Source organism: Herpailurus yagouaroundi, unplaced genomic scaffold, assembly GCF_014898765.1.
Source record: "Herpailurus yagouaroundi ecotype Mexico unplaced genomic scaffold, PumYag 196, whole genome shotgun sequence".
NCBI lineage: Eukaryota > Metazoa > Chordata > Mammalia > Carnivora > Felidae > Herpailurus > Herpailurus yagouaroundi.
In genome coordinates, this window is record NW_024412427.1 from 12,490,547 (window position 1) to 12,512,656 (window position 22,110).

A 22,110-nucleotide genomic window follows, 5' to 3' on the forward strand; every position below is an offset into this window, starting at 1 on the left:
CAGCCGGGAGGTACTGAGATAGAGGAGTGGTTTATTGAAAGCTCACAACTCTCCCCTGAGGCCAGAGCTCTCTTCGAAGCGGAGTCCTGTGGCCAGCCCTATAGTCCCCACCCCAGGCGGGGGGGGGGGGGGCGCAGAGCTGCAGGGCCAGAGCACCTGGGTGGTCCTGGGTGGGTAAGGGACACTAATACTGTCACCGACGCAGGCTAGAGGCTGGGAGGGAAACTGAGGCAGAGTGGGCAGGTGTACAGGCTCTGGCAGTGAACGGGGAGGGAAGGTGGCCGTCTCTCAGCTTCAGGATGCCACGGTCAGCACAACAGCGTTCTGCAAGGAGCGATGGTTCTCAATTACATCATCTGGGTCCTTGTGCCCAAGACCCCTGCGATGCCCTCCATCCCTGCAGCCACCTCTGTGTCGTCCTCCTAATTCTCCCCTTGGCCCCGCGCCCTGGAGTTAGCACTGAACCTGGAGCACAGCAGGCACTCAGGAACGGGATGAATGAGCGAACGAATGAATGAATGAATGACATCCAGTGCGGGAGAGGTCACTGACTTTCGAACTTAAGTCAAGAGACCCAAGTTCACGGGCCATTTCTCCTGCTAATTTCCTGTGTGGCCTTGGGCCAGAAATTTGGCCTCCTTTATCCCTGATCCTCATCTGAGAAATGGATCCATAACTCCTGGCTCTGCCCACCTCCCACAGCCATTCCAAGACTCAACACTGAAAAGGATTGTGAGGCCATGTTGCTATCGAGCAAGAAAAAAAAAAAACTGTCATGACCTACCAGCCGTGCCTGCCATAGGCACAGGGTCAAGGAGAGACAGGACATGTATTTGCCACCCCCGGGCCAGCAGAGCTGTGGTTCTGGGAGCGAATCTGAGAGTCCATTCTATAGGTCAGACACGTGTCTGAATTCAACAGGAAAGGACTCTGTGACCGACGGACAGTGTCAGGAGTTTTAAGTGAGGCTCTCCAGAGACAAGATGAAGGCCCGGCGAAGCCACACCTGCACGGGAGGCTCACCTCTATGATCTCCAGGGCTGCAGTGGCAAAATTGACATTGAGAACCTTAGGCAGGGGGATTCCAACATCCAGGTCCACTGCGAAAAGGAAATGGTTAAAAGCAAAGGTACGTGGGGGCTGGGACCAGTTTCCTTAGGCCAGCCATTTCTGTTCTTGGGGACTCAGTTTCCCTTGTTGGCGGACTCATACCCATCCTACTAAACCCAAACAAAAGCGCTCCTTTTCTGTATCTATATCATCAGAGTCTCCTCTCAGGTTCTGTCAGCCCCCTGCACACTCTGAGTCATCTATATTCTTTTTTTTTTTTTTAATTCTTTAAATGTTTATTTATTTTTGAGAGAGAGAGACAGAGTGGGAGCAGGGGAGGGGCAGACAGGGGGAGACACAGAATCTGAAGCAGCCTCCAGGCTCTGAGCTGTCAGCACAGAGCCCAACGTGGGGCTCAAACTCACGGACGGTGAGATCATGACACGAGCCGAAGTCGGACCCTTCACCAACTGAGCCACGCAAAAGCCCATATTCTAGTCATTCGTTTATATGACTATTTCCCTCTGGATTGTGAGCTTGAGGACAGGACACTGGTCAGATAGCTCTCAGGGCCCGGGGTCTGGTGTGATGGAGGTACTAATCGATGTGGTTTGAAATGGAACATTGGTGCCTCCGTTTCTGCATCTTGGAAATGGGATCAACCCCCCTCCAGCCTCAGTGTCTCTATCAGAGCAATGAACAATCCTGAGTTCAGACACTCCAGGTTTCCAAGAAGATAGCAAAATCCTCCCATACCATTGAGCTTCGGCACGTAGGCCACCCGGACCACATCACTGAGCCATTCTTCTAAATGGGATGCCTGCAACAGAGCACAGGGACGGCTGGGAGGTGTGGCTTCACAGGGAGCAGCACACCCCTCCCCAGGGAGGGAATCCAGAGGTCCAGCTTCTGAGCCTCCCCAAAGCCTGAGGACACAGTTCCTGGTGGGTACAGGGCCCACTGGGGTGGCTGCCAATGACCCCAAAGGGGACTCTGATTTAGGACGGCTTCACACAGGCCCCATGAGCTTGGAAAAGTTGCCTTCCTAGAGGAAGGGTCTGTGGGGCCTGGAAGGGGCAGTGCCTGCGAAAGAGAGCAGAAAACATGCCCAGCTCCCATGTCCCAGTCCAGTAGAACTTTGAGCGGTCTGCTCTTAGATTCTTATTCATTTAGGGACCCTTAGAATGTTCTAGAACCTGAGACCATTGAGAGACTCCAGGACCTCAGAACTCTGAGAAGCAGGACACTAAGGGCTCTCTGGGGCTCTGAAGTGCTAGAACTTTCTGAGTTCCGGAACATTATTGTGCAAAGTTCCAGAATTTTGAACCCTTGTGAGATTCTGGATGTTAACGATTTGTGAGCTTCCAAGACTTTGCAAGACAATGAGGTTCACCTTCCTAAGACGACTCTTTCACACACACATACACGCACATGCACACCTGCTCTGACGTTTGGCCACTCTGGCTTGCTGGGGCAGAGCCCAGACTGAGGCCAGCTCAGTCGTACGACCGTGACTCATCCTACCCCTTTCCACCCCCCACTTGCAGACCCTCACCACTGGCAAGCTGCTCACTCTCCCAGGAACTTACATCAAAGGCGTGGGCAAAGGAGGAGGCCAGCTTGACACGAAGCCTGGCGGAGAGAAGAGAGATGTTGGGGGGGCCCGCCGCCCACCACACCCCCAGTGGGCGCTACTCCTAGCTCTCCAGGATCAGGAAACAGGGCGACAGCTCCAACTCTGCCTCTATCCGGCCTCGACTCAGACTCAGCTTTCTCACCTGTAAAATGGGCCTGAAGGGATCTAACTTCCTTCTGAGATATCATGATTGCCCCCTCTGATGCTCTGGCCCTGGAGCCTTGGTGTCACTCCCAGCTGGCCCCGGGCCAGTGGCTGAACCTCTCTAAGCAGTGGCCCTCCCACAGACCAAGCTCCGGGCACAGGGTTCCCCGCATCCAGCACGCGAGCACTAAAGACAGCAACACCGACGGATCCCAGCTGACCCAAATGCAGGGCCAGGGCCAGGGCCCGGATGCGCGCCTCTATTTCCTGAAGCCTGAGGCATGAACTGCCACCAGGAAGGGGAGGCAAACCCAGGCAGCGGGCAAGGTTAGAAATGGTGGTAATGGAGCCTTGCAGGGGGGTGCAGGGGACACTAACGTGGGGTCAGGTGAGCACTGGGGGTCTACGGTTCAGGACAGGCAGATCCCAGAGGCCCCTGGGAAATCCCCCGCACCCAGGGGAGGGACAGGCAGGTCCCCAGGCCTCAGGCCAACGTGACAGCACTGGGCCTGGAGAGCGGAGGCCCAGACCGCAGACCTGATTCTGGGACAACCCACTGTGTGAGCCTGGGCTTTGCCGACTGTAAAGTGCTGGGCGTGTGTCGGGAAGGACTGCCATCAACATCACCGTCTCGGCTCTTGTGATTACCATGGGGCCTAGTTACCACGGGGGTGGGCCCTTGAGAGAAGTACGCAGCCTGCATGAATAACAAAGCACGGCACGGCCATCTCTGTGGCTAGCCTCTGCGGCTGATCACTCGGAAGTTCAGACTCCGTGTCCTGGCAGCAGGTGCATCTCCCAGGGTCAGATTTGGAGCAGGTGCGATGGAAGAAGCCTGCTCCGGATCCTGCTTCCCTGAGCCCCTATTGTCTCATCTGTAAAATGGGCTAACATCGACCACTCCCTGGCAGGTCCTGGAGGCAAGGAAGATGCTGGTAACTTAGTTGATGCTCAGTGAATGGGAGGCGGTTCTAGCGGGTCCCTCATTCTTGTTCCCAAAGACAAGGCCCAGGACCCAATGTTACCGTTCCAGGGACAGTGAGAGGTGCAGCTTGGTAGCCGAGGGGGCCAGCTGGGCATTTAAAGTCAAAACCTGCATGGGGAAAGCAGGTGGAGGTTACCCATGAATTCAGCAGGAGGAGCTTGAGGGCAGGTCCCCTTGGGCCAACAAGGGACCCACCCGTTCCCTCCACAAATCCTTGCTACGGCCCTCTTGTGTGTTAGGGTCTGTGCTGGGCTCTGAGGAGGTAGCTTGAAGGTTCTGGTGTTCAAAAACCGGAGGACTGAGAGTGACTGACGTTGTATGAGAGGAAGCTCGGGGCCTCCAGGAGCCTGGAGAGACCCTCAATCCAGCCTACAGCGAGGAAAGGTGTCCCCAGCGAGGTGACGCCTGAACTGAATCTTGAAAGATGAAGCCAAGTGTGGGGGGAGGGGACGGCACTGCAGGTGGTGGACCCTGCCCGACAGAGGTGGGGAGCTGGCACCTGGCGGCCCCGAGTAACTGCGGCTTCGGGAGAAGGAAAGGCAGAGGATGAGGCAGGAGGGCACTGAGTGCCAGGCGAAGGTGCTTGGTCCTGGGGGGGCAGGGCAGGGAGTGAGCAGGGGAGGGACCCGCCTCTGCCCCGAGGTGCCTTGGGGAAAACTAGCAGAGGTGGAGGGCCGGGAGGAAGCCCGAGGGTCACCCGAGGGTCACCCGAGAGACCTCTGAGCACACAGAGGCTGAGGACATGGGGAGTCTCTCCTGAGATCCGAGGAAAGCAGAGCGGACGGGACTCGGGCCAGGACAGATGTGTGACGGGAGCAGGCAGGAGTCTAAGCGGGCGCTGGGGCTTGGTCCAGACGATGACAATGGCAGGGGGCACTTCCTGTGCTGCGCCACGCAGGGCGTCCCACTCTGAAATCAGGGGGAAGGCCCCCCAGCATCCCGGAGAGGGCAGCCCTGCTCAGAACCCCGGTGCCAGGCCCCCTCGGGCACTCACCGCATTCAGCTCGAAGAGGGCTTCAGGGGTCCCTTTAGGGCGGTAGGACAGCACACGGATGTTAGCTGGGATAGACACTGTGGCCTTCTTGTTCTGGAGAGTGACCGAGGCTGCCTCTTTCACCCGTATCAAGAGCAGGAGCTGCTGGCCCGGGGGCAACTTTCCGAGGGCCTGGAGAGAGGCAGGGGCCGGGCAGGGGGCACGAGGGCAGCTTCAATGCCCCGATAATAGAATCAGTCAACAAACACTCACTGAGCACCTAATGGGCCCTGGGCACCATGCTGGGTGCTAAGGTTATAGCCTGAACCAGACTGTCTTGCTCCCGGCCCTCTGAGGCTAACATTCAAGTGGGGAGACATCAACCCACGGGAGAGCTGAATCAGACTCCCACCTCGCAGTCAAAATCCCCTGCAAGAGCCACAGGCTCTACATGACCCGTCCTCTGCCCTCCTCTCCATCTTACCTCCAGCCACTGGCCCCTCGTTCTCCTCTCCAGACTCACTGGCCACTCTGCTGTCCCTCCAACCTGCTAGGTATACTCCTACCTCAGGGCCTTTGCACTTGCTGTTTCCTCTGCTGGAAATGTCTCCCCCAGGTACTTGCGTGCTTCCCTCCCTCAGCTCCTTCAGCCTACTGGTCAAATGTCACCTCGGTGAGGCCTTTGCAGAGCACCCTGTTTAAAAGCACTATCCCCACCTTCCTAATCTGCCTTCACTGCCCCATTCGCTTCCACCTTCTGATGCTATGTTTATCCTACTTATTCATTTGTCTGTCACCCCCACCAGGACGGCAGCTCCTGAAGCAGAGGCCTTTTGTCTGCTTTTTGTCTTTTGCTCCGTCTGTGTGCCCAGTACCTAGCACGGGGCCTGGGACTTAGTAGGTTCTCAGTGAATGGTAGTTGACTGACTGTATGAATCACACACTCAAGAGAGTCCAAGTTTCATAATCATGACGTCATAGAATGATAGAAGTGCTGGGAACCACGGAATCACAGAATCGAGCTTAGAATCACTTGAATACTGGGATCTGGGGACCAATCCAAGCCCAGACTCCCAGAGTTGCAGGGTCATAAGGACAGGGAGTCACCAGATCCCATCCTTATGTGTCCACAGGTTCTGAAGCCACGGAACCAGATTGAGAGCGGGGGCCATGGGGCTCTGACGCTGTGAGAACAAAGGCTACAACCTCCCGAGACAGGCCCAGCCTCCCGGAGCTGGAGGGACGTGGCCCGGCTTGCGGCAGGCATGGGTCCCCATTCCTGCCACTTCTGCCTCCCCAAGTCTTCTCCATCTTACAACTCCTGCTCTCAGGAGGTTCTTCTGAATGTCTAGCCCCATCTCTTCCTTTGCCTAAGACTCCTGTGCCCTTTAGCCAAGGACTCCCAAGAAGCAGAGGCTTCTAGGACATCCACCAAGGCTGATCTGAATCACCACCACCAAGAGTTCAATTTGTCCTCTGTGTCTCCAAACTCAGCTGCCCCCTTCTGGGCCTCACCCCCACCTCTATCAGAATCTGCTATTACATAAGGACCTTGCAGGAGTCATTTCAACTTCAGTATGAGTTCAGATGCCCACGGCTAGCAAGTGGCTGGTCCAGCCCTAGTGGAACAGTCAGGAAAGCTGAAGCCAGGCCCTGAAGCCACACACTGATTGATGTGCACTAGTCAAACCCCCCTGCCGAGTCCTCTCCTTTTCCTTCCCTCCTCCAGGCCAGCACCCAGAGTCTTCTCCCTGGGGGCAGAGAAGACCGAGACCAGGATGAAGCTGGGCAGGTGGAAAGAGAGGAAGAATCTCCTGTCCTCTGTCATGGAGAGGACAAATACCCAGCTGACTTCTGGGCAGTTAAACTCTGATCCTTTCCTCTCCAAGCAAAAACCTGCTGTCAGGAAAGTTTCAGTGTAAGGGATTCAAACTTGAGTGGGGATTTGGACTCAACATTCGATTGCAGCTGTCTGGAGAGCCGTATCGGGAAAGATTCTGGAATTCACTCAGGCTCATCGGGAAAGAGCTACAAGGATCAAAGCCCATGAGAGGGTCACTCACCTCGGGGACCAAAGCTGCCAGGTCTGTCGTTGTCAATGGCACGTTGCTGGGAACCTGGGCCCAAGACCAAATGGGGTGTAGGGTGAATACAGAGACAACACAGGAATTCTTGAGCACACACAAAGCTGTTTTGCCCACACCCCACCCCACCCCTGCCAGTTACGCACACACAACCCTACACACACTCATGTTCCTCCTATTGGCCAACGATGAGTGTTTACTACTCGCCAGGCACACGCTAAGGGTTTTGTGTGCCTTTGCTCATTTCCGCATCTGTGACATTAGCTCAGAGAGGTAGGTGCTATGATTACTCCCATTTTACAGACGGGAAGCCTGATGCTCCTGCCCAAGGTCATCAGCTGGTGAGTCGTACTGCAGGATTTGACCTGGGCAGGCTAACTCCAGAATTTTTAAACTCCTCTGCCAGAGCTCACAATCTGAAGGTCCAGGGATCTGGTCCCAGACATTTCTGCCCTTTATCCAAATAGTATTTTCAAAAATGATGAGTTTGCTTCCAGTGTTAACAAATCAAGAAATTTCATATAAATTTGCCAGGCTCTGGCTAAAAATTTGGAAAACCTGGTCACACTGGGCCTGTACCCCATCCCCTTGGGGAAGCGGAGTGGCAGGCAGGCACAGGCTCCCTCGTTCACTACAGTCCCATCAGGCAGGCTTTCACTGATAATGGCCCAGCGCCCCCAGCCCTGATGGTTGAGGTCCCTGAACTACACGTGCCTACTTCTCAGAACATGCCTGTTCACACAGGATAAATATACGCACACGTTCTCTCCTGACCAGAGGATTCCCAGACACTTGCCCAACACACAGCTATCACCCACAGGGGAGGACAGCACCAGGACATAGCCACTATGGTCCCTTTCTCCTGCCACCCACGCACACCCACAAGCTGCTCGGACACACACATTTTCACACTCGGTCTCTCCCTGGCCTTCCCAGTCTCCTCCCCCCAGCTGGAAGACACCTGGCACCCGGCTCAGGGCCCTATTCCCACCTCCCACAGGCCTTGTGACAGTGCTCTCTGGACCCCCACCTTCAGGAAGTGAGTGATCAACCCTTGCTCCCTTCAGCCTGAGCTGCCGGCAAGGGCCCCAGGTGGCTCAGACTCACTGCCTGCGGAAAGGGTGAGACCAAGAAAAATGTCTCTGGGTGGGGCTCCTGGGGATTAGGCCTTCCAGACATCCTTGAGGGTGTGAAAAGGGCCAGAATGGAAGCAGAGGGGTCCTAGAAGCTTTAGAACAAATGTCCGAGTGACCTTTGGTATAGTCCAGCCCTAGTTTTCTTTTTTCCAACTCAACTCTGCTCTTGAGAAAGCAGTGGAAATGTGAGCCGCTCACACTTTAGTATAAAATCGGGCTCTGACTCCAGAAGAACTCATAAGGTACAGGGATGGAAAACTAGCTACATTTCATATGCCAGTTCTGACCAATCGAAGGTCACTTCCTGGAGTGCCACGTTGAGAAGGATTCAGAGGTCCCATTCAGATTTAGCCAAGCGGAGGGCCATTATCGATTAGCGATGCCTGCCACAAGGACACGAGTGGGCACATGCATGCCATAAATTGTCCAGCCCTCTCCAACTATAGAGAAGAGGGCTAGTCAAGGTTGGCCAGTGATGATGGGACTAGCTCATCGCTAGCACTGCCAAGCCATAGTGGGACAGGGAGCCTCACTTACCAGCTCGGGGGTGATGTCTATGTCGAGGGCACCGTTGGCCTGCAGAAGCCCAAACACAGTGTTGAAGAGGTACAGAGGCACAACCACCTGAGATGTGTGGTCATCCTTGGGGGGCACCTTGATGGGTTTCGGGGGCTTGGGGAAGTCGATGATGTCACCGGCTACGCTTTTCACGATGGGCTGTATGGGAGGAGACAGAATGGCTTATCCACCTCGCTCTGAGCCAGCATCCCCTACCCAGCGTCTGCCAGCGCCCCAGCACACCCCGGCTGTGGGCAGGGCCTTGGCGGGGACTCACGTTGATATCCAACTCTATGTACTGGTTAGAGATAAGAGGCAGAGTGGCCAGAGTAAATTCCACGGACCCAAGAGCCCCAATGGGCACCAGGCCTGTATGGGGAAGGGAGGAGGGAGAAAGATGCCGTGAGCCCAGCCCCCAATAACAATAGGCCCAACTACTATTTATTGAGTGCCTGGCCTTCCACTAAGCATTCACTTGAACACTATGGTCGTCCCCATTTTATAGATAAAGAAACTGAGGCTCAGGCAGAGAAGTCACCAGCTCAAGGCCACATGTAGAGACAGAGGTGCCCCTAATTCTCTCTCCTTATCCTGGTTCTGCCGTTTGGTATTTTTCAAAGGCATCCCTGTCTCCATAAGGCTCAGGGAGACTGGGGACCGCTGCGGCTGTGGGACTTTGGGTTCCTGACTTAAATTAAGCTCTGGGTCTCAGTCATCTGGTCTGTCCAGATAATAATATCTGCCTCGTGCTCCGGACGGTGCCAAACACACCATCAGTGTGGACAAGTGGCCTGCAGCCCCCGGCAGGGAGAGGCCTGGGTGGCTCAGGGCCTCTAAGCCCTGTTGAACTGGCCTCGGCCCAGAACCCCACCATTAGACCTCTTCCATGTGGCGGCCCCATCAGTCTGAGGAGGGAGCGAAAGGTCCCAGAATTCTGCCCCTTTCTGTTTCCCTTGGTACCCCCACCCACTTGGGGTGATAGGAGGGAGGGGTAGGAGAAGAGGCAAGGGGGAGGGGGCTGGGCCCCAGCTTACTCAGTGCAGTCCCCAGGAGCTCATTCACCACGCCCAGCACACCGTCCACCATGGGGCACAGCTGTGTCCGGAAGAGACACGTGTTACAGGAAAATAGAAGTGGCCCCAGCCCAGTGCAGGGGACAGGCTACATTTTCTCTAGAAGATTTGCTCTGTGGTCCTGGGGACCAAGGCAAGTCAGAATGTGAGACAGATTGGGGGACACACGGGCGGGAGGCAAGGGGGGGACTGGAGCCTGAAGTGTCCGAGGGGGCAGGGGGTGGTACAGAGGGCCAGTTCCATGGGCCCCCTCAGAAAACCTCGAAGGATGCCGGAGGAGCGGGGGAGGCACTATTCAGAGGCCAGCTGGGGTGTGGGGACAGAGCCCTCCACTGTGGAGCAAAGGCAGCTGCCCCCTCTGAGGTCTCGGGCCCCTCCCGCTATCCGGGGGGGCACTGGGCAACCTAGGATTCAGACACTGAGGGGGAGGGCAGCCCCAGAGAGTCAGTCCTGTGCCCTGGGGCATCTGCCGCACACACAACACCACCGTGTGTTCGCTGGGCTCTGAGGACGGAGAGACCGTGGTGTGGCTTCCAGAATCCCAGGTCTGGAAGTCATAGAATCTGAGTCTACTGGAGCAGGAACCCCAGAGTGACCCAGTCCAGCCCCTTCATTCTCCAGCTGGGACAGGAGAAGAAAGGTGACCGGCCCAAGGTCCCAGAGAGACAAGAAGGTCACAGAGAGACAAGAGAGGGCTGCCTTTTCATTACACTCAGGGCCCCCAACTCCAGGGCTTCTGGGGTCAGGCGTGTCACAGAAACAGGAGGAGGAGACCAGAGGGCCCGGGCCAGGCAGGAGGAACTCCTTCCTGGGTGCCAGCGTGTGTCACCTGCAGGAAGGAGGCTCTGTGCAGCTAGGGTGGCTGGCTGCACCAGAGAAGCCAGAAATTGGATTGCTACGAGAAACCTCCAATCTCTAAATGCTAGTAACTAAATCTTATTTTTAAAACCTCTTAGAGCTACACAAATCCTGCTTTGCAGTCAGTTGTCCAGGTTAGGGGCGGTGATTATTTATTTATTTATTTTTAATGTTTATTTATTTTTGAGAGACAGAAGGTGAGTGGGTTGGGGCAGAGAGAGAGAGAGGGAGGCACAGAATCCGAAGCAGGCGCCAGGCTCCGAGCTGTCAGCACAGAGCCCGATGGGGGGGCTCAAACTCATGGACGGCGAGATCATGACCTGAGCCAAAGTCGGACGCTCAACCCACTGAGCCACCCAGGTGTCCCTAGGGACGGTGATTGAAACGTACCCACTCCCGCTTGTTGAAATCCGCCTGAAATGCGCCTGGGTCAGGGTCCTTGCCGCCGGGACCTTCCCTCCTCCTCCTGCACTTCATTCCCGACTGGCTTTGTCAAGCCCAGGCCAGTTTTGCCAACCACAGGCTCCCACAGCTATTCCTCACAAGGACTCGCAAGAGAGGTCCTGCCAGAACTGTGGGTCTGGAGGTCTGGCCGCCCTTTGCTGGCTGTATGACCCCAGCAAGACCATCCCCTCACTGGCCTCAGTCAAAGGGGGCTGTGGACAGACCAGCTTTTCTCAGGTGTGGCTCACGTCCCCTGGAGGAAACCAGGACGGCTGGGGCAGGCCATGAGCAGGCATCCTAGAGCAGCTTAATTATAACACGTTTAACTTCTGATGTATCAATATATGTGTATGCAGTTTCCTGAACACGTTTGCCAAGCCCAGGGCTCTGCTGTAATTTAATTCAAAGTTAGTTTAAAGAAAACCATAGGGGCGCCTGGGTGGCTCAGTCGGTTAACTGTCCAACTCTTGATTTCGGCCCAGGTCACGATCTCAGGGTTTGTGGGATCAAGCCCTGTGCCGGGCTCTACGCTGGCGGTGTGGAGCCTGCTTGGGATTCTCTCTCTCCCTCTCTCTCTGCCCCCTCTTGCTCTCTCTTTCTCTCCCTCAAAATTAATAAATAAACTTTAAAAAATAAAGAAATCAAAGACAGAGCAGGGAGGAAGAAAGGGGCTTGGATCTGGGAGCAGGGGACTCAGGTCATCTGGAGCTATAAAGTCAGGATCCGGAAGTCTGGGGATGGATTGTGTCCTGCCACCTGCAGACTAGCCGGAGGCACCTGGGGGACTCGTGGGCAGGCCAGGATGGGATTACCCAGTGGGTGTGGAAGGGAGGAACAGCCTAATCCTGCCTGGCGCCCAGATTTACTCAAAGCCGAGGAAGGAGAGGCACAGTCATGGGGAGGGGCATGCCTGGCCCGTGACTCACACACTCACCAATCCCGGGAGCACCTTGAAGAGGGTCTGCTCCACGACCCCGAAGAGCGGTGCGGGCAGCAGCCTGGGTAGAGAGAGAAGTGTGAGGGTGTGGCCACCACACAGGGACAGCACCAACTGGGATGACAAGGCAGAGTGGGCACTGGGGGCTCTGGATGTCTCCTGTCTCCCCTCCTGGGGCTGAGGGGGTTGACTCAGGCTTTGGAGACCTGGGTTTAAATCTTGGCTCTGTCTTGCCATGGAAAGCAGGGGGATGACTTCAGTTTCCCCATCTGTACAGGTCGCCAACACCATCCAGGCTCTACTTCCTCCAAGGCCGCCTCCAGCCCAGAGGAGCAGGAGGGAGCCACTGGAATTTAAGGAGCCCAAAGACCCCACCTAGAAACTCTGGAAAGCCCTTCTGGAAACATAGGCATTCCTGGTTCCCCCTATTTATGGGAGCTAACACAGAGCTGTCTGATTACCCCTCGCGGCTACAGCCACCCAGCAAAGATGGGCTGGCAGTGTGGGAGTCAGCCTGGAATCTAGAAACTAATGGGGCGGCGCAAAGTGTGAGGCAGGGGAGGGGTAGGTGCCCCAGGGGTGTGGGGTGGGTGCAGAGCCCTGGGGAAAAGCCTTGGATGAGTCCAGAGACCAGCCCGTGTCCATCCTTGCTGCAATCTGTGTGAGACCTTTGACAAGTCTCTTGCCCTCTTTGGGCCTCAGTTGTCTCATAGGAGTGATGGTTCAACACCGGTGTAGGGAGGGCCACTGTGTCCCGAACAGTTGGGGAAAGAGAGGGAGGTAAAAGTGCCAGAGCCTTCTGGATCATCAAATTTAGGTCTTCATTATACAGACGGGCCCAGAGGAGGAGGCTCCTCTGGGGTCACACAAGTCACAGGCAGAGCTGGGTCTCTGATGTACTGAGTTGGGGAACTGAGATGGCCGGGGTCTGCTCTATCTGGGAGAGGGGACGACAGGATCTCGGGCCAGGGTGGCTGGGGTGGAGAAGGGGGACGCCCAGGAGTGGGTGATGCTAGCGAGGGGCTGGGCAGTACCCCCTGTCCGTGCTGGGCCTCGGTCTGCGGGTCCGCGAAGCCGGCTGAACTTGGCCGGACCGACAGGAAGCTGGGTGGTATCAGGACCCGCCCAGCCGGAGACCCAGGAGATGCCCCAGTGTGCGCCCCGGAGAGGAGCCCTTCGAGGAGCCCCGCCCACACACCCCCGCACGTGCAGGCGTGGAAGCCGCCCTCTGTGGGCTCGAGCCCGCGGACTCACCCCGAGAGCAGGCTGATGTGGCCCAGGAGCGTGCTGCAGCGCTTGAGGATGAGCGTGGGCGTGCCCCGAGAGCTCACGCCCAGAGCCACCCGCGACGACACGTTCACCTCCGCGGCCAGCTGCAGGAGGCCCCCCAGGGGCCTGCGAGACCCGCTGCTGGGGGCGTGGCCAGGCTGCCCGGCCCACCCGACAGCGCCCGCCCAGGCCACGCACCCCCCCCCCCCCCCGCCCTGGGGGGCTGTGAGGGCCCTGAGGAGCGAGTAGGGACCGGCGAGCTGGCTGGTCCCCACGCCTTCCTGCCACTCCCTGCCCCATTTTCATGTTCCTGCATCCTCTTCTCCCACCTCCTCGAGTGAGCCCTGAGCCACGGGGCAGGGGTCTCCAGGAAAGTGAGATGGAAGTTGCTGGAGAACAGTGTGATGGAGGTCTCCGGGAGGGGAAATGGGGGGGAGAGGGGGGAGATCCAATATGGTGGGTGTCCCTTCGGGAGGAAGTAGGCTGGGAGGAAATGGGGGGGTCAGTGAGATGGGGGTGACAGGACAACAGAGTGGGGGTCCCCAGTGGAGCAGTGGGCTGGGCTGGGGAGCAGTGGGGTAGAGGTTCCCCGGGACGCACTCACCCAGAGCCATGCAGGCCCACCTTGGTGTGCAGGCTCAGCTGCACCCCAAACCCAGGCAGCAGCTTCAGCGACACCTTGGGCAGTGTGAGCTCCTCAATCTTCAGCCTGGGACGGCGACAGGAGTCAGGGGGAGGGCCACTCACTCCCAGCCACCCTCCAGTGTCAGTCCCTTAGTGCCTGGGCCATCTCAGACCAGGTGGTGCCTAGACCCTCTGGACGGGAAGGTGTCCCAGATCCCATCTGTAACTCATAAATCCAACTGTGTGCCCAATGACTTCACCTCTCTGGGCCTCAGTTTCTTCATCTGGAAGGTGGGACGATACAAGCACCCACCTCAAATGTTGCAAAGACAAGTAACACGATGTGGGTACTGATGCTGGTACAGCATGTGTTCAATAAATGTAATATCATCCTCATTAGAGGCTCAGTGTATTAAAGTGATGTCCCACCCCATCTTCATGGCCTCAGTCCTGGTTCAGTCTCTGACCTGGACCATTGTCTCCCTACTCCTATCTCCAGGCTCATGCACGTGCAACTCAGGTAGCTTCTTGAACACAGCTCCTTGTGTGTTCAAGACAGCTGATTGTTTTCTCTGTCTTCTGAGCCTCTGCCCAGGCTGTTCCTTCTGTCTAGAACACTTTTCCTTTGACTTTCCTTCCACTCTGCATCTGCCTTCGGCTAACTAACTCCTCCTGGCTATCCAGATTGACCTTCCCCTGATTCACCACCAACGAGGGAATGGTTCCTACCCACCTGGGGCAGGCTGTAGGGCTGGTGATTAACCACCTGCACCCCCACCCACCACTCCCTACCTGGGTGAACTTGGGCAGGCCCCCTCACTGCCGGGGGCCTCAATCTCACCTGTTAAATGCCATTGATAACAGTCCTACTTCTGGATTACATGGGATAATTAATTTACGGTGTTCAGCACAGTGCTGGTTACATAGAAAACCCGGCTAAGCGGTGATTAAGTTATAAATATTAGCTATTATGTGATTTCATTCATTCATTCAAAAATAGTTTTTGAATATCTATTACATATTAATGATATTAATGATATTAGGGATATGGCAATGAACAGGCCAGACTAAAGCCCTACCCCTCCTGGGGTTTATAACCTAGCAGGGGAGGCAAGAAACAAACCAGTAAAGATAGGGGGTGCAGGGGAGTGATACATCTTCTGGAGAACTTGAAGGCAGGGGAGGGAGCAAACGCCCAAAGGAGGTGAGAGGGAGCCGTGCAGACACTAGATTAGCCCAGAGAGACTAGGCAACTTGCCCTAGGTCACACAGTGAATAACTGAAGTCAACCCGGAACTGGAACCCTCAACCGCAGGGACATGCTGTCGTTCCTGTGTTTCCTGATACACAGTAGACTCATTATTTTCTGACTCAGGCCCTGGGACTCCCTATGCAGGGCTCCCCACATCACCCCCACTGCCTGCCAAGAAGTCGAAGACAACTTCTCCTCTCTTCCCTGAAGCAAAACAAAACAAAAAAAAAAAAAAAAGAAGAAAGAAAGAAAGAAAGAAGACCAACCTTCCTGTAGGGCACATAGCATGTGGGCAGTTGAGAGGCCACAGTGAAGACTCACCCAGAAAGCTCTTCCACAACGCCAAAAATCCCTCCATAGCTCAGCAGGCCGCCTCCTCCGAGCAGTCCCCCAGAGCCCAGGAGGCCCTGGTTCACAGATGTGACTGTGCCCAGCACGTTCTGCAGAATGGGCCCTCCAACCAGCGAGTTCTGGATGGCTGCAGGGAGGATTGAAGGGGAAAGTTCATTTTACAGAAGGGGAAGTAGGGTCCAGAGGAGGGCAGAGACTTGCTCAAGCTCATACAGCAAGTTGGGTTCGGGGCCAATAGTACGACTAGCGCTCCTTGACTCTGGGCCACCTCATAGCACCAAAAGAAAGGGCAGAAGCAAAGGAGGGAGCACATAGCCACCAGGGCTTGACCAAAATGGAGGAGGTGACCCCTGCTCTTCCTGGGCCCCCCTGGCCTGGCTCTGCAGAGAAAGGCAGGACAGAAGAGGCCTCCTTGGGAGGGCTGGGGCAGGCCAGGCTGATTCCCTGAAGAGTTTCCTGTTCACGACTGCCCTACTCTACCCCCGAGACAGTCACCCTGGGCCATTGGGCCCCAGAGCATGCAATGCCTCATTGAGTCCCCCCACCCTGGAAACGTGGGGCAGAGACGCTGGGCCCGCCAGCCTCCTCCATCCCACCCGGCCCCATCCCTGAGGCAGACACAGCCCTCACAGGCCTCACCCAGTCCTCCTCTCCGGAGGAGGTCAACTGATCACCCAAGGGGGCCTGCAAGCAAATTTTAACCCCTGAGCTCTCCGAGCAGATGAAAATCACAGCCTGTTTCCAGCACTTCCTTAAAGCAGCCACTCTAGCATCACCATGCGGATGTCTACACTGCAGCTGGGCCCCTCACAGACTGCCCGTCTTGGGCTCACCTTTGCCAAGTTCATCTTTGTCAATCCGAGCCAGCGTGCCCACCGTCTCAAGTAGCCCCTGGCACGGAGTCGCCAGACCCCAGAGGAGGAGCAAGGACCACATGCCCAACATCATCGATGGCACACCTGTCAGGGGCAGAAGCAGGAACTCTGAGGCACTGCTCGCGCCCAAGACCTCACCTGACCCCCGTGCCGCATCACCAGCCTGGGGCCCTCCCGCCTGCCCAGCGCGGCTCCATCCAGCCTCACTCCCAGGAAAGCAGCAGCTCACGTCAGCCCTTTGCGTCCCTGGTGAACGTGGACCTGCCAGGCCTCGGAGGGAGAGTGACAGAGGGGCCTTCCTTTCCAGGACAGCAGGATTGGGAGCTTTGTTTCCTGGACCTGCTTTCCCATTGGCTCATGAGACCGTTTCAGAAGGTGTGGCTGACTGGGGACCCCCCCATTAACAGGCCCCATTTCTCTCCTCCTCCCTGGCCTCTATCCTTCCATGTTGGAAGGAATGAGATGGGAGGTGAGAGCAGGGCTAACTTACTAGTTTCATAGCATGGCACTTGTCTTTATGGAGTGACTGCTAATGCGGTCACATATCCATCTAACCCCTCATGTAATCTCTGCTTAAACCCCACTTCCCACTGCCCTTGGGATACAACCCAGGCTTCCTGCCATTCCCCACTAGGTCCCTGACTGCCTTTTTGACCTTCTCGGTCTTAAACACCTAAGCCCCTTTCCACCTCAGGGCCTTTGCACATGCTGTTCTTGCTGTTAGGAAGGCTCTTCCCCTGGTTCTTCGCATGACTGACTCCTCATCCCAGGTTCTGAATAAATGTTGCCAGCTTGGACTTTACCTTGTCTAAAGAAGCCTGTTTGCCACTAAGCATCCCTTGGTGTATTTATTTTAAGGTGCTATTATGCTATCATACATTATGTGTTCGTGTCCTTGGTTGCCATCTCTTTAAGCTCCCCGAGGCCAGAGACTGTATCTAGGGCTTCCGTGCATGATGTGTGCTGGATGGGTGTTTGCTGAGGGGGCAAGAGGGGATGGAAACCCAGCTGCACTTCACTAGCCCACCGTTTGCCCTGGCACAGGCTGTGTCTGCCCAGAGAGGGCACTTTTCCTCATCTGCGCAAAGATGCATATGGGTGTCATGTGCACCAGGGGCAATCTCAGCTGTGTCTGTCTTCTGTCTCCAAGACTCATCCCAGAGTGGCTCCCTGTAACCTTGGGGTCCCTTGCGGAGGGAAACAGTCCCACAATGGGAAACCAGTTGGTTTCCATGGCTTAGAGAAAAATGCACACCCTTAGAGCCCTGTCCATAGGACATCCCTGCCTTTGCCCCCATCTGAGCCCCAGTTTTCCCGTCTGCAAATGGGCTTTTTCTCCCGTCACCCTCCAGGCAGCCCCCAGTGCCCTCCTATGGTGAATTCGTTCTGTGCCCATTATTCAGATGGGATAGCCGGGTGGTCGCAGGGTCAATGGTTGGGGATCTGGATGAGGCTAGGGCTGCTGCAGGCTGCCTTACCCACACCTGCAGCTCCACGAGGGGTGGGTGGAGGCTCCCAGCCTCTTGCCGGCTCCTCTACCCTCTTGGGCCGCGGGGCGGCCCTTATATGCCCACATCAGCTCTGGGGACACAAAGGGGCACAGCCGCCAGAAATCCGTCAATGTGTCATGTCAGAAGCAAATTGCGGTTTTTCCTGAGGGCCTGGGCTAAGCCTTCCTTCTGGGGGGAGAGAAGGGGGAGCAGGTGGGGGCTGGGGTTAGTGCCCAGGGGCGGGAGTGAAGGTCTGGGGCTGTGGAGGCAGCCACCTCCTCCCAGAGCTGGGGACAGGGTGGGGCGTTCCGCCCGCCTATGGAGTCTCCCTCCAAGGTTCTCCAAGGGCCCCCTGATGGCACAGAATCTACCCTGCCTCCCACCTACTCCAACTAAGGCCAGGGGAGAGAAGAAAGGAAGACCCTTGCCACCCCTACCCCAGGCCTGGCATGGAGATGGCCATGGGACCTGGAGAGAGGAGCTCTGCACCAACTTGGGGGAGGGGCACCAACTCCCCCCCCCACCCCCCACCTCCCAAGGTCCCGTGTCCCCCGGGCTCCAGAACAGGCACTTTTCCCCATTCCTGAGGCTGGTGCCAATGATGGTGGAGAGAAATTCATTCATTCATCCACTCATCCATCATCCATCATCCATCATTCATTCATCCATCCAACCATCCATCCATCCATTCACTCATCCATTCATTCATACATTCTTCAGCAGGCATTTGTGGAGTAACTACTACTTGTTAGGTGCTGGGGATACAGCAATAAACAGGAGAAACAAATCCCCACCCCTGAAGGAGATGACCGATAGAAATACAAGGCAATTTTAAATGTTCTAGTAGCCACATTTTAAAAAATAAGTATTTATTCATTTCTGAGAGAGTGAGTATGAGCCGGGGGTGGGGGAGGTGCAGAGAGAGAGGGAGACTGAGGATTCAAAGAGGGCTCTGCGCTGACAGCAGCGAGCCTGATGTGGGGCTCGAGCTCACGAACCTCGAGATCATGACCTGAGCTGAAGTTGGACACTCAACCGACTGAGCCACCTGGGCACCCTCACATTTTTTAAAAAAGTAAAAACATACAAGTCCACTAATTTTATTGTTTTTTAATTTTTTTTAACGTTTATTTATTTTTGAGACAGAGACAGAGCATGAACGGGGGAGGGTCAGAGAGAGAGGGAGACACAGAATCTGAAACAGGCTCCAGACTCTGAGCTGTCAGCACAGAGCCCGACGCGGGGCTCGAACTCATGGACCGCGAGATCGTGACCTGAGCCGAAGTCAGCTGCTTAACCGACTGAGCCACCCAGGCGCTCCAAAGTCCACTAATTTTAATAGTATAGTTTATTTAACCCAATATATCCAAAATATTATCATTTAACATTTAATCAGTATAAAATTATTGATGGGATGATTTATAATCTTTTTCTCATAGTATATCTATAAAATCTACCAACAGCACACCGAATTTAGACTCACCACATTTCAAGTGCTCGATTATCTTTTAGGGATATTGCCACCCTATCGGACAGTGCAGCCCTGGAGGAAACAGATAAACCCAGGATACAGTAAGTCAGAGGCTAATGACAAAAATACAGCAGGGGTGGGATGCAATTTTCAATATGGTGGTCAGAGGAGGGCTCGTACCGGAGCAGGCATGACTTTTGACCTGCAGGACGAGAGGGAGTGGGCCCAGGATGTCTGGGGAAGAGCCCAGCAGGCACAGAGAAGGGCAAGAACAAAGGGCTGCGATACTGTGTTCCAGGAACACCAGGGAGGCCTGTGCGGTCAAAGGGCAGTGCGGAGCATATGGCCGAGGACACGATGGGGCCCTACAGGCTACTGTATGGACATAGGGTCTTAGGCTTTTGTGTGCCATTCTTCTCCGGGAACTGGCTTAGGCATCCCCTCCTCCGGGAAGCCTTCCTGACCCCCAAGCTGGCTGTGATCTCACAGCCCCCTGGGATTCCCTCTGTCAGAGTCTGTGACCCGTAGGGCTGTCGCCTTGTTTCTGGGTGTTTGTAGGTCTGTCTCCTGCATGGAGCCCTGAGCCGCTGCCTGGTGAGATGGGGAGGTGGGATAGTATTTGCCTCATTCACCCCATAATCTCAGAACCCCTGCCTGTACAATGTTCATCCTGATGACTTCAGATGCCGAGCCAGGTTACTCAATCACATCAGTCTTTAAAAATCAACTTTAGGGGTGCCTGGGTGGTTCAGTCAGTTAAGCGTCTGACTCTTGGTTTCAGCTCAGGTCATGATCTCACCGTTTGTGAGTTCGAGCCGCACGTCGGCTCTGTGCTGACAGCTCAGAGCCTGGAGCCTGCTTCAGATTCTATGTCTCCCTCTCTCTCTGCCCCTCCCCTACTTGCGCTCTTTCTCTGTCTCTCAAAAATAAATAAACATTAAAGAACAACAACAACAACAACCTGAATCAAAGACCTGCTTCCTTCTCTTGCTGTGACCTTGAGCCAATCACACACCTTCTCTGGACTTCGTTTCTTTAAAGGAGGATGATGCATCCTGCTACTGAGTGTGGTGTGCGGAGGAAGGAGGAGACACACTCGGGCAGACAGGGTTCACGTCCCATTCACACACACGTGTGCCCTTGGGCCACTCACTTCACCCCTCTGAGCTTCCACTTCCTCATCTAGGGCTGGGAGAGTCTTGGAAGGTGAGTCATGCACATGGGTAGAGAACCTCCATTGTTACCTTCCCAGGGGGTGGGGTCACAGCACCGGGCTCCCCTTGCCAGCCCGGCCCCCATGTCTGCCCAGGGTAACTGACCACTCAAATAATGTTGAAATCAGAGTGGAGGTGAGAGCATCTGACCCCTCTCTCATTTCCCAGATGGGAACACTGAGGTCCAGAGAGGAGCTGGCACATACAACGTGCCCTTGGTCGTACCAAGGTGAGAGCCCAGGCCTCCTGACTCCCACAGATCTGTGCCTTGGTTTCTCCACCTGAGCGTGGGCCTGGGGAAGGTGGCAGCGAGGCTCCGGTGGCCACGAGCGTACCGTATGCACATCCAAGGGCGGGACTGGGGGAGTGGAAGGGGCGTCTCTGGCATATCCAGGGAAGAGTATCAGCCACCCCTGGATCACACAGGCCTCTGTATCTGGCAGGCCTGCCTCAATGCTGCCATTGTCCCAGCGCTGGGGAAACGGTGGGTGATGGGATTAGGCCTGCGGCAGGAGACAAGGAGACACAGCCCTGGCGTCTGGGCCTGGGCCAGGGAGGACCCCCTCTCCTCCCTCCCCTCCCCTGTCCCTCCTCCCTCCTCTGTGGCAGGCATGGGTTGGGGCCAGGATGGGACCTGTCCAGGCCCCACAGGCTCCGGGAGTGCTGGCCTCCTGACCAGACTCTGGCCACACCATACCACCCACAGACACCTATGTGTGCCCAGACATGGACCCCTCACCGTCACAGACCCACCCAGACCCCCCACATACAAAGACTCATCCCCGAGAGGGGGGATAAAGACATTCTAACGGACGCATGCACCAACACCGAGAGATACAGACACGTGGCCACCACGCCAGTAATTTCCAGGACTGGAGTACCAACCAATCTCCCCTCATGTACATTTTTTTTTCAAAGTTATGGATTTTTTTTTTTTTACCTTCTAACAAAAGACACTGATTTCGAGGGTCCACATAGAAGACACTTGTTTTAAAATGCATTGTTCACTTTATTATGTATAAACTACATTTTCTTTTATTTTTTCTTCCTTTCTTTTATTTTTTAATCTCTTTTTAAAAAATGGTTATTTATTTATTTTTAAGAGGGAGCACGAGTGGGGGAGAGGCACAGAGAGAGAGAGAGAGAGAGAGAGAGGGAATCCCAAGCAGCTCCATGCTGTCAGCACAGAGCCCGACGTGGGGCTCGATATCACAAACTGGGAGATCACAACCTGAGCGGAAATCGAGTCGGACACTTAATCGACTGAGCCACCCAGGTGCTCCTTTATTTCTTTATTTTTAGTTGAAATATGCTTGGCCTATTGCCTTGTGTAAATTGAAGTGTCCCACATTTGCTATTAAAGGGAGTCGATTTGGAGACTAGGATCAGTGCCAGTCTCGGGAGAGGTGATGGGGCAGATATGACAAATATTTGGAGCCAATCCCCCCACGAGTGTTGTCTGTGAGACGCGGAAATGCCCCCGGCACAGACCGCGTCCACAGGAACACACAGACCCACAGACATGGGTGGACAGGACACCGGAGGCCTTTTCACACGCAAACCTCTACAAACGGACCTTCCCGTCTGCACACGCGGCTCAAACTGCCCCCACCCGTGGGCTCTTCACACACTGACGGGGGCTTGAAAACACACAAGCTGGCGCTTGGTTTTGCGCAGTTAGCACCC

General features: G+C 55.5%; 1 protein-coding gene across 1 annotated transcript; it reads right to left on the reverse strand.

The window, feature by feature from the left end:
- Window positions 1-139: 139 nt before the first annotated feature.
- On the reverse strand, window positions 140-16,325 carry BPIFB3 (BPI fold containing family B member 3). Its single transcript, XM_040446770.1, has 15 exons — window positions 16,208-16,325; window positions 15,345-15,501; window positions 13,752-13,856; window positions 13,133-13,273; window positions 11,876-11,939; window positions 9,601-9,661; window positions 8,844-8,935; window positions 8,546-8,725; window positions 6,852-6,905; window positions 4,810-4,980; window positions 3,856-3,923; window positions 2,640-2,682; window positions 1,807-1,870; window positions 1,024-1,100; window positions 140-324 (listed from the first exon to the last, which is right to left on the reverse strand). The coding sequence occupies exons 1-15, from the start codon at window positions 16,320-16,322 to the stop codon at window positions 295-297; spliced, it is 1,422 nt and encodes a 473-aa protein (XP_040302704.1). The 5' UTR covers window positions 16,323-16,325; the 3' UTR covers window positions 140-294.
- Between the last annotated feature and the right edge of the window lie 5,785 nt (window positions 16,326-22,110).

Bases quoted from the DNA above. Each gene is read 5' to 3' on its own strand.
- BPIFB3 (XM_040446770.1), bottom strand. From the start codon at position 16,322: ATGATGTTGGGCATGTGGTCCTTGCTCCTCCTCTGGGGTCTGGCGACT. The intron at 6,906-8,545 runs GTAAGTGAGGCT...TCTTGGGCCCAG, and splicing joins TAGACATCACCCCCGAGCTG to GTTCCCAGCAACGTGCCATT. The intron at 2,683-3,855 runs GTAACATTGGGT...TCTCTCCGCCAG, and splicing joins CTCTCACTGTCCCTGGAACG to GCTTCGTGTCAAGCTGGCCT.